Source organism: Protomyctophum parallelum, assembly GCF_964188405.1.
Source record: "Protomyctophum parallelum genome assembly, chromosome: 3".
NCBI classification, from domain to species: Eukaryota; Metazoa; Chordata; class Actinopteri; order Myctophiformes; family Myctophidae; genus Protomyctophum; species Protomyctophum parallelum.
In genome coordinates this window covers 41,526,979-41,539,773 of record NC_139698.1, presented here as the reverse complement: position 1 = coordinate 41,539,773, position 12,795 = coordinate 41,526,979, and the positions used below count along the sequence as shown (strand labels likewise).

Here is a 12,795-nt window from a genome sequence, read left to right as displayed (position 1 = left end):
GCCGCTTGGAAGCTGCTCTGTAAAGTTGCCGTAGGTCGACAAGCCGGGCAAGTAGTTTGGGAATGACAGTGCGCTGCTCATCTGCACATTGGTGGAGGAGGCTGTGGGCACAGTGGACTGGTCACTGCTGGTAGTGCCTTGTAACCTGGCATCCTCAGTGTGCTCCAGGCTCTCTGACTCGGACACCTGGAACGTTAGGTCCGCCTCCTCGAAGCCCTTGTTGCTAATGCGCACGTCTGTGGATGGATCATAGTGCAATGGGGGGTCCGGGGAGATGAAGCATGTTAGGACCAGGGCTTTGCCCTCCTCACTAGTGATCATGGGCTGGAGCTTGTGAGTGCCATTGGTGTACACATGTCCCGTTTCACTAACCACCAGCAGCAGAACCTGGGTACCTGTCAGCATGGCGAGCTCATAGGCCTTCTTCATTATACCAATTTTTCGCTTGCTGAAGGTTGTGTATCGCCTTGCCTTGTTTTTAATTAATTCCATTTTAATCTTTACACGCCCACGTGTCTTCTTCCTCTGCGGTTTTCCCTGTGGGACCACTCCCTCCATCTTCCCTCTCTTATGCTTTACCACCCCCCTTCTCTTGAGGTGATGACCATCATCTGCCAAGGACGATTCCTTTTCTGACCTGCTGTATGGAGGTCCATTCTGTCTATTATCTCTATCCGGAATGGACCGGACTGCATGCATATCAACTTCTTCCATGTCCAAAACAGAACACATCTCACTCTCAACATCTCCTGATCTGTGCTTTGTACTACCCCTGTCTAAAACAGACTTCTTTACTGACTGTGCCGATGCAGATAGGCTCCGTAACTTCATTATTATAGTGTCTCTAAACACCAGTCAAAAGGTTTACCTCTCCTTTCTTCTCCTTTAACTTATTTTTTAACTTTTTGCTTATTTTTGCTTTGGTACGTTCAGCCCTAGCTCTGCAATTTATCTGTTGCTTTCACACTGAGAGGTGTCTGGTTGTGAGCTGCTTTTTAAAGGACCAAATTCTGCAACGTCACCTTTACGACACAAAGTTCAATTGTAGCCTACGTATGTACCTAGGTGATCAAAAGAACTACGCTACAAAGTTCAACTCAATGCAACTCATTGCAACAAAAACCGTCTCGTCCCAACCGATCTTTTGGTATGGTTTGGGCTTAATACTTCCACGTCACTATATGAACAATGATGTTTATGGTTTGCCACCAGAACAATGATGTTTATGGTTATGTCTCAGTCATTGTGATGTGATGTGATTGGGTTCCTTCTCCTTTCTAATTATTTAAATACTTCGGTGCAAATGGACAGATAACACTCTGATTTGTTATACTGCTATGATGGCCTCCTCTCCAGCTGACCATGCAGCTTACTTGCACACTGACAGGCTTGTGGCAGGCTGGCTGTTACAGAATTGGTCCTTGAAATTTTAAAGGACCAATTCTGTAACGTCACCTTACGTCACAACGTTCATCTGAACACTTTAGTAGTAGTAGGCCAAGTTTGGCAAATTGTGGGAGGCAACAGTCAGCCTGGCTCGAACACACACATGCGTAACCCAGGCAACGCGGGACCATCGCATTATTGCGATTAATTAGGCACTGGGCATCAAGTGCCACCACCGTGCCAGCTTACTGATTTGAGACAATTATGAAATTTGCAGCTATGTCTCCATATGACACCACATGACACAACATGCCTATAAGGTTAGTAGCCTTATAAGCAACTGAATTCTGTAATCTTGAATTCAATGGCATGTGGTGGTTTAAATGCCCTTTTCCATCATATATCTTATTTTTCAAGACCAGGTTGTCGCAAATAAAACGGTGGTAGTCTTACTCTGAACAGATGGACAACCATGTCTTTCCGATTGACCAGGACTCTCTCTTGACGGGCTATTGAGTCTACAGGAGCAATTAGAAAAACAATCATTCATGCTGTCTGTCATGCATTCATTCTCAGGCTCACTAATTTGAAAGTGTGAAACCCAGTGAATCATATGGGAGTGGCGCACTGCATATTAGCATCAAAATGCCCTGGTCTGCATACCAATGCACCAGGTGTGCACTTTTAGTCTACTTTTCAACAACAGCCTTTCCCTCTCTCTGCACCCCCCTTATTCCTGAGCTGGCCATCTGATGATACAAGAGAGAAGTTCCATTATGAGTTCTCAAAGGAGAAAATGTTGGCTTATAATTATTGAGCCTTACATAGGTTGTACAATAAAAAAAATGACCCTGGATTCCTCTGGCTCATGAAAACAACTTATATGCCCCACTCATTTCCAAATATCAAGACTTTTTGTGTTTAAAAATAAATAAATAAAAACTTTTTTTCCTACTACTTCAGATTTATTCCAACATGCATGCGAAATGTCACTAATCATGAACGCAGCACAGTCAACGTGAAACTTTTCACTCCCAGTAGACCAGGGAATAACTACCACCCCAAATATTTCAAATCAGCCTCATGGATGTCCAACCTGGGGTTGCCCAGGTTTTATTACCTATAATTTGTATGTAAAATATTTATCCAGAACTCAATATGCAGTACAATAGGATTACCACACATAAATTAAATATCAGTAGCTTGATAACTTGATTAATCTCAATTTCGACGTATATTTGTTCTGTTGGTTTTGTTTCTTTTATCTTCATTTTTTAAATGTATTTTGTCCTGTTGTGAATGTATCATTTATTTTATATAGTATATGTGTGTGATTTTGGAAATGTATGTATTTTCTACTCTTTGTGTATGTCACTTGTGTCCTGTTGGGTTTTCACCAATAATAAAATGACTAATGAATAATGTAATTTAGCCTATTATATTAAACACTATATATATATATATATATATATATATATATATATATATATATATATATATAGTGTTTAATATATTAGGCTACATTACACACACAGATACACACACAATCGAAGCTGGCTTCTGTTTGACAGCAGCTCCACGTGTTCAGTTTGTTTACATCTGGAGTAAAAAGCACGTTGTCGTTCATAGCTTTCTCTTCATTGGCTCAGCGTGTGAGAAACTCCTCCCACACAGGCGGAACTCTAACACGGAAGCATTGTCTTTGCTGCGAAAAACCCCAAAACAGCTAAAATCCCATCGTATGTGTTAAATTATGAATTATGAAAACCATGACATATATCACATACACGTCTGCGAAGTCATTCAATTCTGACCGGAAAATGAAGAAAACACTTTTAATCGTAAAAAACATCCCGAGTCGTACGCTGTATGCACAAAATGGGTACATTGTCCAGTTAAACTCGAGGAAAGAAACCAACCCGTCACCTTACGTATACAACAAAATGAAAGTATTGCACTTTTGGAATTTAACCTACATTATTGTGTCTTTATAGTTACCAGAACTCCGCATTCGAACATTTTAGCGCGTTTAAAACAGCCGGGAATAGACATGCGCACTGGTAGTACGAGGCAGACACAGAGGCTGTCTGCAGCATTATAAGTATTGGCGCCGGCGCCAGCTGATCCATTCATTCTTTCTTCGTCTTGGAGGTAAGAGGACGCGCCTGTAAACTCGTCGTTACTCATTTTAAGAAGGAGTTTAATGTTATATTGGAGCTGAAAATATTGTTGAGTTTAACATCGTACATTTCCGTTGTCCCGCGCATCCTTTTGGACTGGTTATTTTTTCTTCAATGGCGACCTAAACAAACAAGCGTTTCTTCAAACTACAATCTGTTCTGTCCACGTTATCTTGGCTAGATTGCAAATATATTTCTTGTTTGGATCTACTGTTAATGTAACAAACTGGCTATTTATCCCACTGTAGTGGTGTTTGTTTGTTAAGGTAACGTAGTGTGGACGTGGATCGGTACATCATGGACGTTGCAGAAGTGTAGTAACGCTACATAAAATATTAGTCATAAAGGATTAGTCTTTTCGTGCCAATTCGTGGTCGTGGCTATGTAAGATAGCAGTATATATTATGATATATCGGTGTGTTGTGGTAGTGTATTATGGAGGGTTTGGATGAGCTTTGCGCGAACCAGAACAAGGCAAGGTTGAAAGCCTCCCGCTTTGTAGGCTAAAATTGGCGGGTGTTCGAGTTTCACAAATCGTTAAAAATCTACATCTAACTAATGTGTATGAAAATTCTATCAACGCTATGCTATACTTGGATTGTGTAGCTTTAGTGTAGACCCGAACCTCTGCTCAAATATTACAATTATCACAGTTTTCCATGAACAAACAAGGAAGCGACCCAAGACTAGTAGACTACCCCCTCCTATTTAGCTGGCTAATACTATAGCTAAAGTTAGTACTACTAGGCTATTTGTTCTTTATGTACATGTGTTCTCCGCGACATTACATAGGATACAGTACAGTTAATTCTTAAAGAGATCATTTATCCTCAATGTGTGCATCACGACTTGTGAAAATGCTAATTTCAGTAGCTGGCTTGGCACGCAAAGTATTCTGAACTGTTCCTTTTGTCATTGCAGTGTGAACTGTGAAACCGTAGCTTCATCATGTCTAGACGCAGGTAAGCTATGGAAATAGATGCATACATGCATATGATACAATTAATGTTCCTCGTTGATCATAAATAATGCCGGTATGCCTACTCTTTACAGTGGTCGCATCACATTGCAAGCAAGAGACGAGAATGCACCAGAGCAAGTGGCAAAGGTCCCCCCAAACAAAAGGAAAACAGAGGTTTGTTTGGCCATTAAATGGGTCTTATTTTGACTTCCCGTGTGTTCATTGTATTGCTATACTGTGCTTATTGCTATACTGTGCTGATGTTAACTGTCGTTTTTTCTTTTCCAGCCGCCCAAAAATAATTTGCAACCTGCTGCCAAGAAACAAAATTATGAAATACAGGTTAGTGTCTTACAGTGCATCCTTAACCTTCCCTTTATTCAATTCATATGAAGCTTTAAAGATCATCTATTTTTGTTGATGGGAAGATGTCTGGTAGCTAATGTGCTGAGTCGCTGATAAGTGTGTGTTTTGGAATATTATCTGTGTAATCGGTTAAGCGGTGCGCGCGCTTGATTGACCCCGCGTTTTGTGTTCCTACCCGCCTTATTTATCCCGGGCATCCAGTTTGAGCCTGTTGTGCAAATAAGTTAAAAGTTTAATTAGGCACTCAGTTTTTGGTTGTTTTTACAACATCAAGAGCAGCTATTACTCCTTGCCCTTAACTCAATTTTTATTTGAAATATGTGCGCCATCTTACTTGCAAAGTGCTGTATTTCCCCCCTTGTGTCCAATTGCTTATGATGCTGCTTTTGTTTTTACCAATTACATGCTATAACACATCCTGTAGTTGTTTTTCTTGAGATTAGCTCAATGCTAACAAAAAATTACTGTGTACACAATCTGTATTATAGAATCGGTGGTCTCAAGAGGGTGCAAGTCCATGTGTCCTTATCGAGACTCCACATAAAGAGCTGGAACCCACAAATGACCCATCAAGGTTCAGACGATACAGATTCAAGAACCTCTTCATCAAACCTTCACCTATACCCTGTCTAAGGTGTGTGTGATTTTGACACTATTGTACTTTAGTAAGCTGTTTTGTTTAAGTAGCCTATATTTATCTTCACTCTACTTTGTATGTGCTGTGGCTGCGTTGAGAAAATGTTACTTGGCCAAGTTTAAGTTGACCTTGAAATTGGTCTTCTTGGCCCAGACCACCACGCCGGTGTGGTGACTGCAATGTCAGCTTGACAGTGTCGTGGGTTCGAACCCTGATGCCAATGACTTGCTGCGGGTCACTCCATCTCCCCCTCTCCCCATTTCCAGTCTACTGTCTTATCAATAAAGGCATAAAAGCCCAAAGGTCTTCAACTTCATTTATCCATGTCTCCTTTCCAGTTGGGCGAGCTCAGATGACGTGTGGATCAAGATGTTAAATAAAGAGCTGAAGTATGTCCACGATAAAAGCTACCTGGAGCAGAATCCGAAGGTGCAGGCTAAGATGAGGGCCATTCTCCTGGACTGGCTTTTTGAGGTATATAGGTATTCGTTATGATATAAGACCTAGTATTGTATATCCTACACAGGGAAATCTGGGGTGTTTATTCAACTCGGTATACATTTTTTACAATCTTAAGACTTGATTTTTACTAGCGGCATAATATGGAAACACAAAACGGAAACGAGATCGTCATCCAATTAGAGCTGTGTGGCAGTTGTTTGCCTAATAATGCTCCACAATGGGGCAGGCCTTCTGTTTTGTTTAACTTTTGGTCTACACCGTGTGTGGCACTGAACAAGCAAATATTTGCCAGTTTTTGCAAAATGTTTGCCTATTAAAAAATCATCAAAACATGTGTTATATGGTTAAAAGGTTTGTTGTGACAACAAAGAAGGCTGACTTTTCTGATCTTGATGGGTTTGCAGGTGAGCGAGGTGTATGCTCTCCACCGACAGACTGCTTACCTGGCCCAGGACTTCTTTGACCGCTTCATGATGAGTCAGGTGGACGTCAGTAAGGGGAGCTTACAGCTCATCGGCATCACAGCCCTCTTCATTGCTGCCAAGATAGAAGTATGTTCCTCAACATCTCACTTTATTATTTTGTGAGTAACCTTTTCCTGTACATTTTCAATCCCCTGACAATCTCACTTACAATACTGTCTATTGTCCTTTCTTCTCCCAGGAGATATATCCACCCAAGATCCATGAATTTGCGTACGTTACGGATGGAGCCTGTGATATGTGGGACATCCAGCGGATAGAACTCCTAATATTGAAGGTAGGTTAGCACAAACTGTTAGCACAAACTGTTAACATACTCGAACCCAGTGACGGTTTGAGAGACTTACTTACTGCCATTATGCCAGCTGTCTGTTCTGGGCCTGCGTCTTTATATACAGGTAGTACCCCAGGTGTGATGCAGGGTAAAGTTGAGAGAGATGTTACATAAACTCTACTTGAGCATGTTGTGCTTTTACCTATGTATTTTTTTTAAAGGGATTGTGACATTAAAAAAAAGGTTTTGGAATTGTTCTTGTTTTTTTAGGTTTTCTAATCTCAATTGCACCCAAAAAACATGAACTTTTAACATTCAGTAGATTTTCTGTGATCTGGGGTTTTCTGGCTCAAACAGGTGCTCTGATTTGCCGGCAGTAAGTGACATCACTTACTGCAAATCCCTTATGTCAATGGGATTTGCCATGTCACTGTTTTCACTGTGTTGCCTGTTTTCATTGTAGCTCAAAAGGCCCAAAAAACCCCAAAGAAAACTTCAGACCACAGAAAATCCACTGAATGTTCAAAGTTTTTTGGGTGTAATTGAGGTCATAAAACCTAAAAGAGAAATAAATGAAAATGAATGTCATAAAACCTTTAAATTCTGTTTAGGCCTTACCACTTCACTAGTTGCCCAGATAGTGGGAGTTTCTGTTCTCCAGCAGTCTGTATGCCAGATAGTATTACTCTCATGATGTACTTAACAAATTACTCATATTTAATCCTGTTCTTCCCCAGGCATTGGACTGGAACCTATGTCCGGAGACGCCCATCACCTGGTTGAAGCTCTATGCCCAAGTTGAGACCCAGACAGATGGTGACAACTTCTTGGTGCCTCAGTATTCACAGCACACCTACATCCAGATCACACAGGTAAGGGCAAATGGCAGTACACAAAAGAGTTAAACAAAAGTTATCTATTAATTGTTTGGAGAGCATGTGCTACAGTATTTATACTGTAACTGAATCTGTGTTGCTGTCACTCCCCACTTTGACAACCACTGGTATAGACTAGGCCCTAGTGACTAGGGCCTAGTCTATACTAGTCACTAGGGTATGCTCATGACATAGTCATACCCAGAAGTTATGTGGGAACATTACTGAGTGGCAAAAAACTACTTTCTGGCCTTGACAGCCCATACATCCAGACAGAAAAGTCTGATTGCATTAAACTATGTTAAACGACATTAAACTCACTTTGCCGCTCGATTGACACACACTTTATGCATGTGCATACCCTCTATTAGTGGTTAAGTAGCAGTGTTCAGTCAGTTCTGCAGTCCTGTGTTGAAGCTTTTCATGTCTTGTCTTGACATTAACTGTATTGTGTTGCAGCTGTTGGACTTGTGCATACTGGACATCGACTCACTGGATTACTCCTACAGTGTTCTAGCTGCTGCTGCTTTCTGCCACTTTTCTTCTTTTGAAGTGGTTCATAAAGTATCAGGTATGAGCATCGCCTTAACTTGACATCAATGTGTGATAGTTATGCCAAAAGTCGCTAGTACTTGTAGTTGCTCTTGAATGGAAGTGCATGGACACAAGCATGAGGCTGGCATTTCTTTCTCTCAGGGAACTTCTACTAATCTACCCACGCTAACAATTGGGGAACTAGCTGCTCAAACTATACATATATATATATATATATATATATATAACTACCGTAAGCTTAGTTGCTGAAACATGTAGTCACCCTGACGTATAGAATGATGGTATCATGTCCGCACACCATTCTTAAGCCCCCAGTAGTATTTACTTAGAATTAAAAAATCCCAGTATTAAAAAATACTACTGGGAGCTTAAGAATGGTGTGTGTGTGTGTGTGGACATCCTACCTTCTGTATGTATTTATTTTGTTCAGCACCCGTCAACTTTTTTTGAGATGTGCATGCTTCCATTTTAGATCTTGTCACCATGAAGTATGACACAGTTGGCTCTCGTCCCCATTCCTATTGCACATACTCATGGGTGATGGTTTCTGAACACTCTTGTCTGCCTGCCCTCTTATCATTCTAGGTCTGACATGGGAGAGCATATCTACCTGTGTGCGGTGGATGACTGCCTTCTTTGATACAGTGCGAGGACTGCCCAAAGTTGAACTAAAGAACTTTGCCAAAGTTAAGATGGATGACCGGCACAACATCCAGACACATGTAGACTACCTGGAATTCTTGGTGAGTTTTCACGTGGTCTTTTTGTTGGGTTTTCACTGTTCTTCACCTCTTGTCCTGTCCTGTCATGAAAATGTGCAGTGCTCTCCTATCAAGTGAATTGTAGAACTTGGACACTAGGTGGTGCTTTGGCACCAGAAACTACATTGAGTGGTGTTGTACTTCTTGTCCATCTTTCCTGCTTGCTTATATTTGATATTTATGTGTACAATGATTTATGTCATGACCATATTTCCTATAAATCATTGTCCCTAAAATATACCTAGCTTATTTCTGTCTTACCTTGCACAAGCTGAAGTACGATTGTAAACATGAAACTATTCTGCCCCTAAATTAAGCCTCCTTCCTGTACTGATATGTACATATTCCTTTTACAGGGAATGGCTCACGAGAGACGGATTGACAGCCCAGACTGCCAGATGTCGCCTGTCACCATGGGACCACTGTCACCAGATATACTGACTCCACCCAGTAGCACAGAAAAACCCACCAGTCACTGAGATTCATGGACTCGTCAAAGCTCTTACCTCATGGAGATTTTAAATGGTGAAGCAACTGTAAAAGAAATCTACAACCACATTTCATCCAGACCTATCGGGGTGAACTAGGACCGCCCCATTGGTGACCAATAGGACAGGCTTTTACTAAATGCCTAACTTTTAGGTTTCTTATTTTTACATGCCATACCTATTGCTTTTATCGAGATTGTTCTGAATCAAGACCTGAATCCTGAGACCAGAAACCTGCACTCCTGGTGTTCATTTGAACAGAAAGTTGTTGTCTCCAGGTGTTGAATGCTTAAGTGGCCAGAATGCCACATGCTGGTTCTAGTGGAATTGTGAATGAACAAGAAGAATGAACAAGCTCAGTCATGAGCTGTCTTGGGACAGGAGGTACAGAGATGCTGTATCGATAGATTGGGTTTTATAATGAATGTTTCCCCATCCTCAGTGTTATTGCCCTATCTCAAAGTATTTAATTGTGTTAAGTGAAAGGGCAAATTTGAAGATGGTGAGAATCACTTTAATAAGGTACAGGAATGTCTTGACCCAAGTGGTGACGGACACATTAATAACTTGCTACTTTTAATATCAAGTATTGGGGCTAATTCACTTCTCCAATTTAGTCATCCCAATTCCTGTAGTTGCTCCTGTGATGGTATAATATCATCATGGCTGACATAGGGGGAGGAACACAGCTTGTGGACTTTAGACACACGAGCAACAAGCTGTTCAATTCTGTCACTCTGTCTCCTCAAATCCTCCACAGAACTGATGTGTGTTGCCTTCTCCAGCTGCAGCATGGTACCTCCCCTTGACACCTCAAAAGGGGTCACCTTAAAGGACCACTTATGCACTTTTCAACCTAGCTTCATATAATAGGTCCTCACTAATCATGATAAAATTACTTTTTCCCCTACTCAGTCTGTCTCATAGGAGGACTGTGATCATGATTATTAGTGAGGACCTATTATATGAAGATAGGTTGAAAACTGTTGAAGTCGCCCCCAATTAGTGTGTGGCTCTAATTTTCCTTTTGCCACTGTTGCAACCTGGTTGCATGTTCGAGTTACATTCCTGTAAAACTTGATTTCCGTAGGTAAATGACCTACAACTGTGTAGATTTCATGTTTTAAGGCATTGTATTTATTTCTTTATACGCCTAGTTATGTACAATGTTTTTATATGTAAAAAGAAATACAGCTATGAATGGAATTACTGATCACTGCCAAAGGCAAAAGTTATTTATGATTTTGCTGTGACGTACTTGAAGGTGTGACACGTTAAAATAGTTATTCATTAAATGTGTTGTACAGTTGCCTGTCCTCTCTGAAGGTGCCTTAAACTTAGCTATGTAATCTACAAGCTGTGGCGTTAAACCAAGATGCTTGGTGCAGAGGCTTATTATGAGCCTTGTTGAACACAACTGTGACTGTTTGCTGTAGCCTGCAGTATTGAAAAGAAATGCCTTTGTTCTTGTACATCTGCAGCTCAAGTGAGCTCTATGTAAACTGTAGATTCTAAAGAATGCCTTTTATACACAGAGTAAAACCAACATTGAACTTTTTCATTGTATTTTTAAGTAAATGTCAACAGAGTTTAAGTTGTGTTTCTATGATCTTTATCATCAATGGAATTTACTTGTGTCGACTTTGCATACTGTTCTGTACTGTCATGGCATATGATTGCCATAATGGAGACTCTTTGTTCAGATGAAGCATAAATACACGCATATATAAATAAAATTGCCACAGTTTAAAGCTTGCCTTTCATCATTTTTGACCATGGGCCATAGCCCATACCGTACGGCATACTATAGCACGCCGTTTTTCATCATTTTTGAGGATTTGAAAAAAATGAAGAAAAAAAAAAACATGGGTTATAACCCATCGTTTTTTGAAAAACAAAATTACCTCGTTTTTCAACATTTTTGAACATGGGCTACAACCCCTACCGTACGGCATACTATAGCACGCCGGTTTTCATCATTTTAGAGGATTTGAAAAAAAGCATGGGTTATAGCCCATCGTTTTTTGAATTTTTGAAAAAAAAATTACCTTGTTTTTCATTTTTGAACATGGGCTACAACCCCTACCGTACGGCATACTATAGCATGCCGTTTTTCATCATTTTAGAGGATTTGAAAAAAAAACAAGAAAAAAAAAACATGGGTTATAGCCCATCGTTTTTTGAATTTTTGAATTTTCTTTTTATACTCGTTTTTCATCATTTTTGACCATGGGCCATAGCCCATACCGTACGGCATACTATAGCACGCCGTTTTTCATCATTTTTGAGGATTTTTGAGGATTTGAAAAATAAATTAACCTAGTTTTTCATCATTTTTGAACATGGGCTATAGCCCCTACCGTACGGCATACTATAGCACGCCGTTTTTCATCATTTTAGAGGATTTGAAAAAAAAGAAAAAACATGGGTTATAGCCCATCGTTTTTTGAATTTTTGATTTTTTTTTTAATCCTCGTTTTTCATCATTTTTGACCATGGGCTATAGCCCATACCGTACGGCATACTGTAGCACGCAGTTTTTCATCATTTTTGAGGATTTGAAAAAAATGAAAAAACATGGGTTATAGCCCATCGTTTTTTGAATTTTAGATTTTTTTTTAACCTCGTTTTTCATCATTTTTGAACATGGGCTATAGCCCCTACCGTACGGCATACTATAGCACGCCGTTTTTCATCATTTTTGAGGATTTAAAAAAAATTCAAAAATTAAAAAAAACATGGGTTATAGCCCATCGTTTTTTGAATTTTAGAATTTTATTTTTATCCTCGTTTTTCATCATTTTTGACCATGGGCCATAGCCCATACCGTACGGCATACTATAGCACGCCGTTTTTCATCATTTTTGAGGAAAAAAAAAAAAAAAAAAAACATGGGTTATAGCCCATCGTTTTTTGAATTTTTGAAAAAATAAATTAACCTCGTTTTTCATCATTTTTGACCATGGGCCATAGACCATACCGTACGGCATACTATAGCACGCCGTTTTTCATCATTTTAGAGGATTTGAAAAAAAAGAAAAAACATGGGTTATAGCCCATCGTTTTTTGAATTTTTGATTTCTTTTTTATCCTCGTTTTTCATCATTTTTGACCATGGGCTATAGCCCATACCGTACGGCATACTGTAGCACGCCGTTTTTCATCATTTTTGAGGATTTGAAAAAAATGAAAAAAATGAAAAAACATGGGTTATAGCCCATCGTTTTTTGAATTTTAGATTTTTTTTTAACCTCGTTTTTCATCATTTTTGAACATGGGGTATAGCCCCTACCGTACGGCATACTATAGCACGCCGTTTTTCATCATTTTTGAGGATTTGAAAAAAATTCAAAAAACATGAGTTATAG

At 39.8% G+C, this 12,795-nt stretch overlaps 1 protein-coding gene across 1 annotated transcript; it reads left to right on the top strand.

Annotated features, from left to right (window-relative positions):
- The first annotated feature begins 3,457 nt into the window (after nt 1-3,457).
- On the top strand, nt 3,458-10,813 carry ccne2 (cyclin E2). Its single transcript, XM_083760990.1, has 12 exons — nt 3,458-3,537; nt 4,488-4,528; nt 4,620-4,701; nt 4,816-4,869; nt 5,382-5,527; nt 5,869-6,004; nt 6,397-6,543; nt 6,656-6,751; nt 7,486-7,620; nt 8,083-8,194; nt 8,764-8,921; nt 9,296-10,813. The coding sequence occupies exons 2-12, from the start codon at nt 4,515-4,517 to the stop codon at nt 9,416-9,418; spliced, it is 1,203 nt and encodes a 400-aa protein (XP_083617116.1). The 5' UTR covers nt 3,458-3,537; nt 4,488-4,514; the 3' UTR covers nt 9,419-10,813.
- The last annotated feature ends 1,982 nt before the right edge of the window (nt 10,814-12,795 follow it).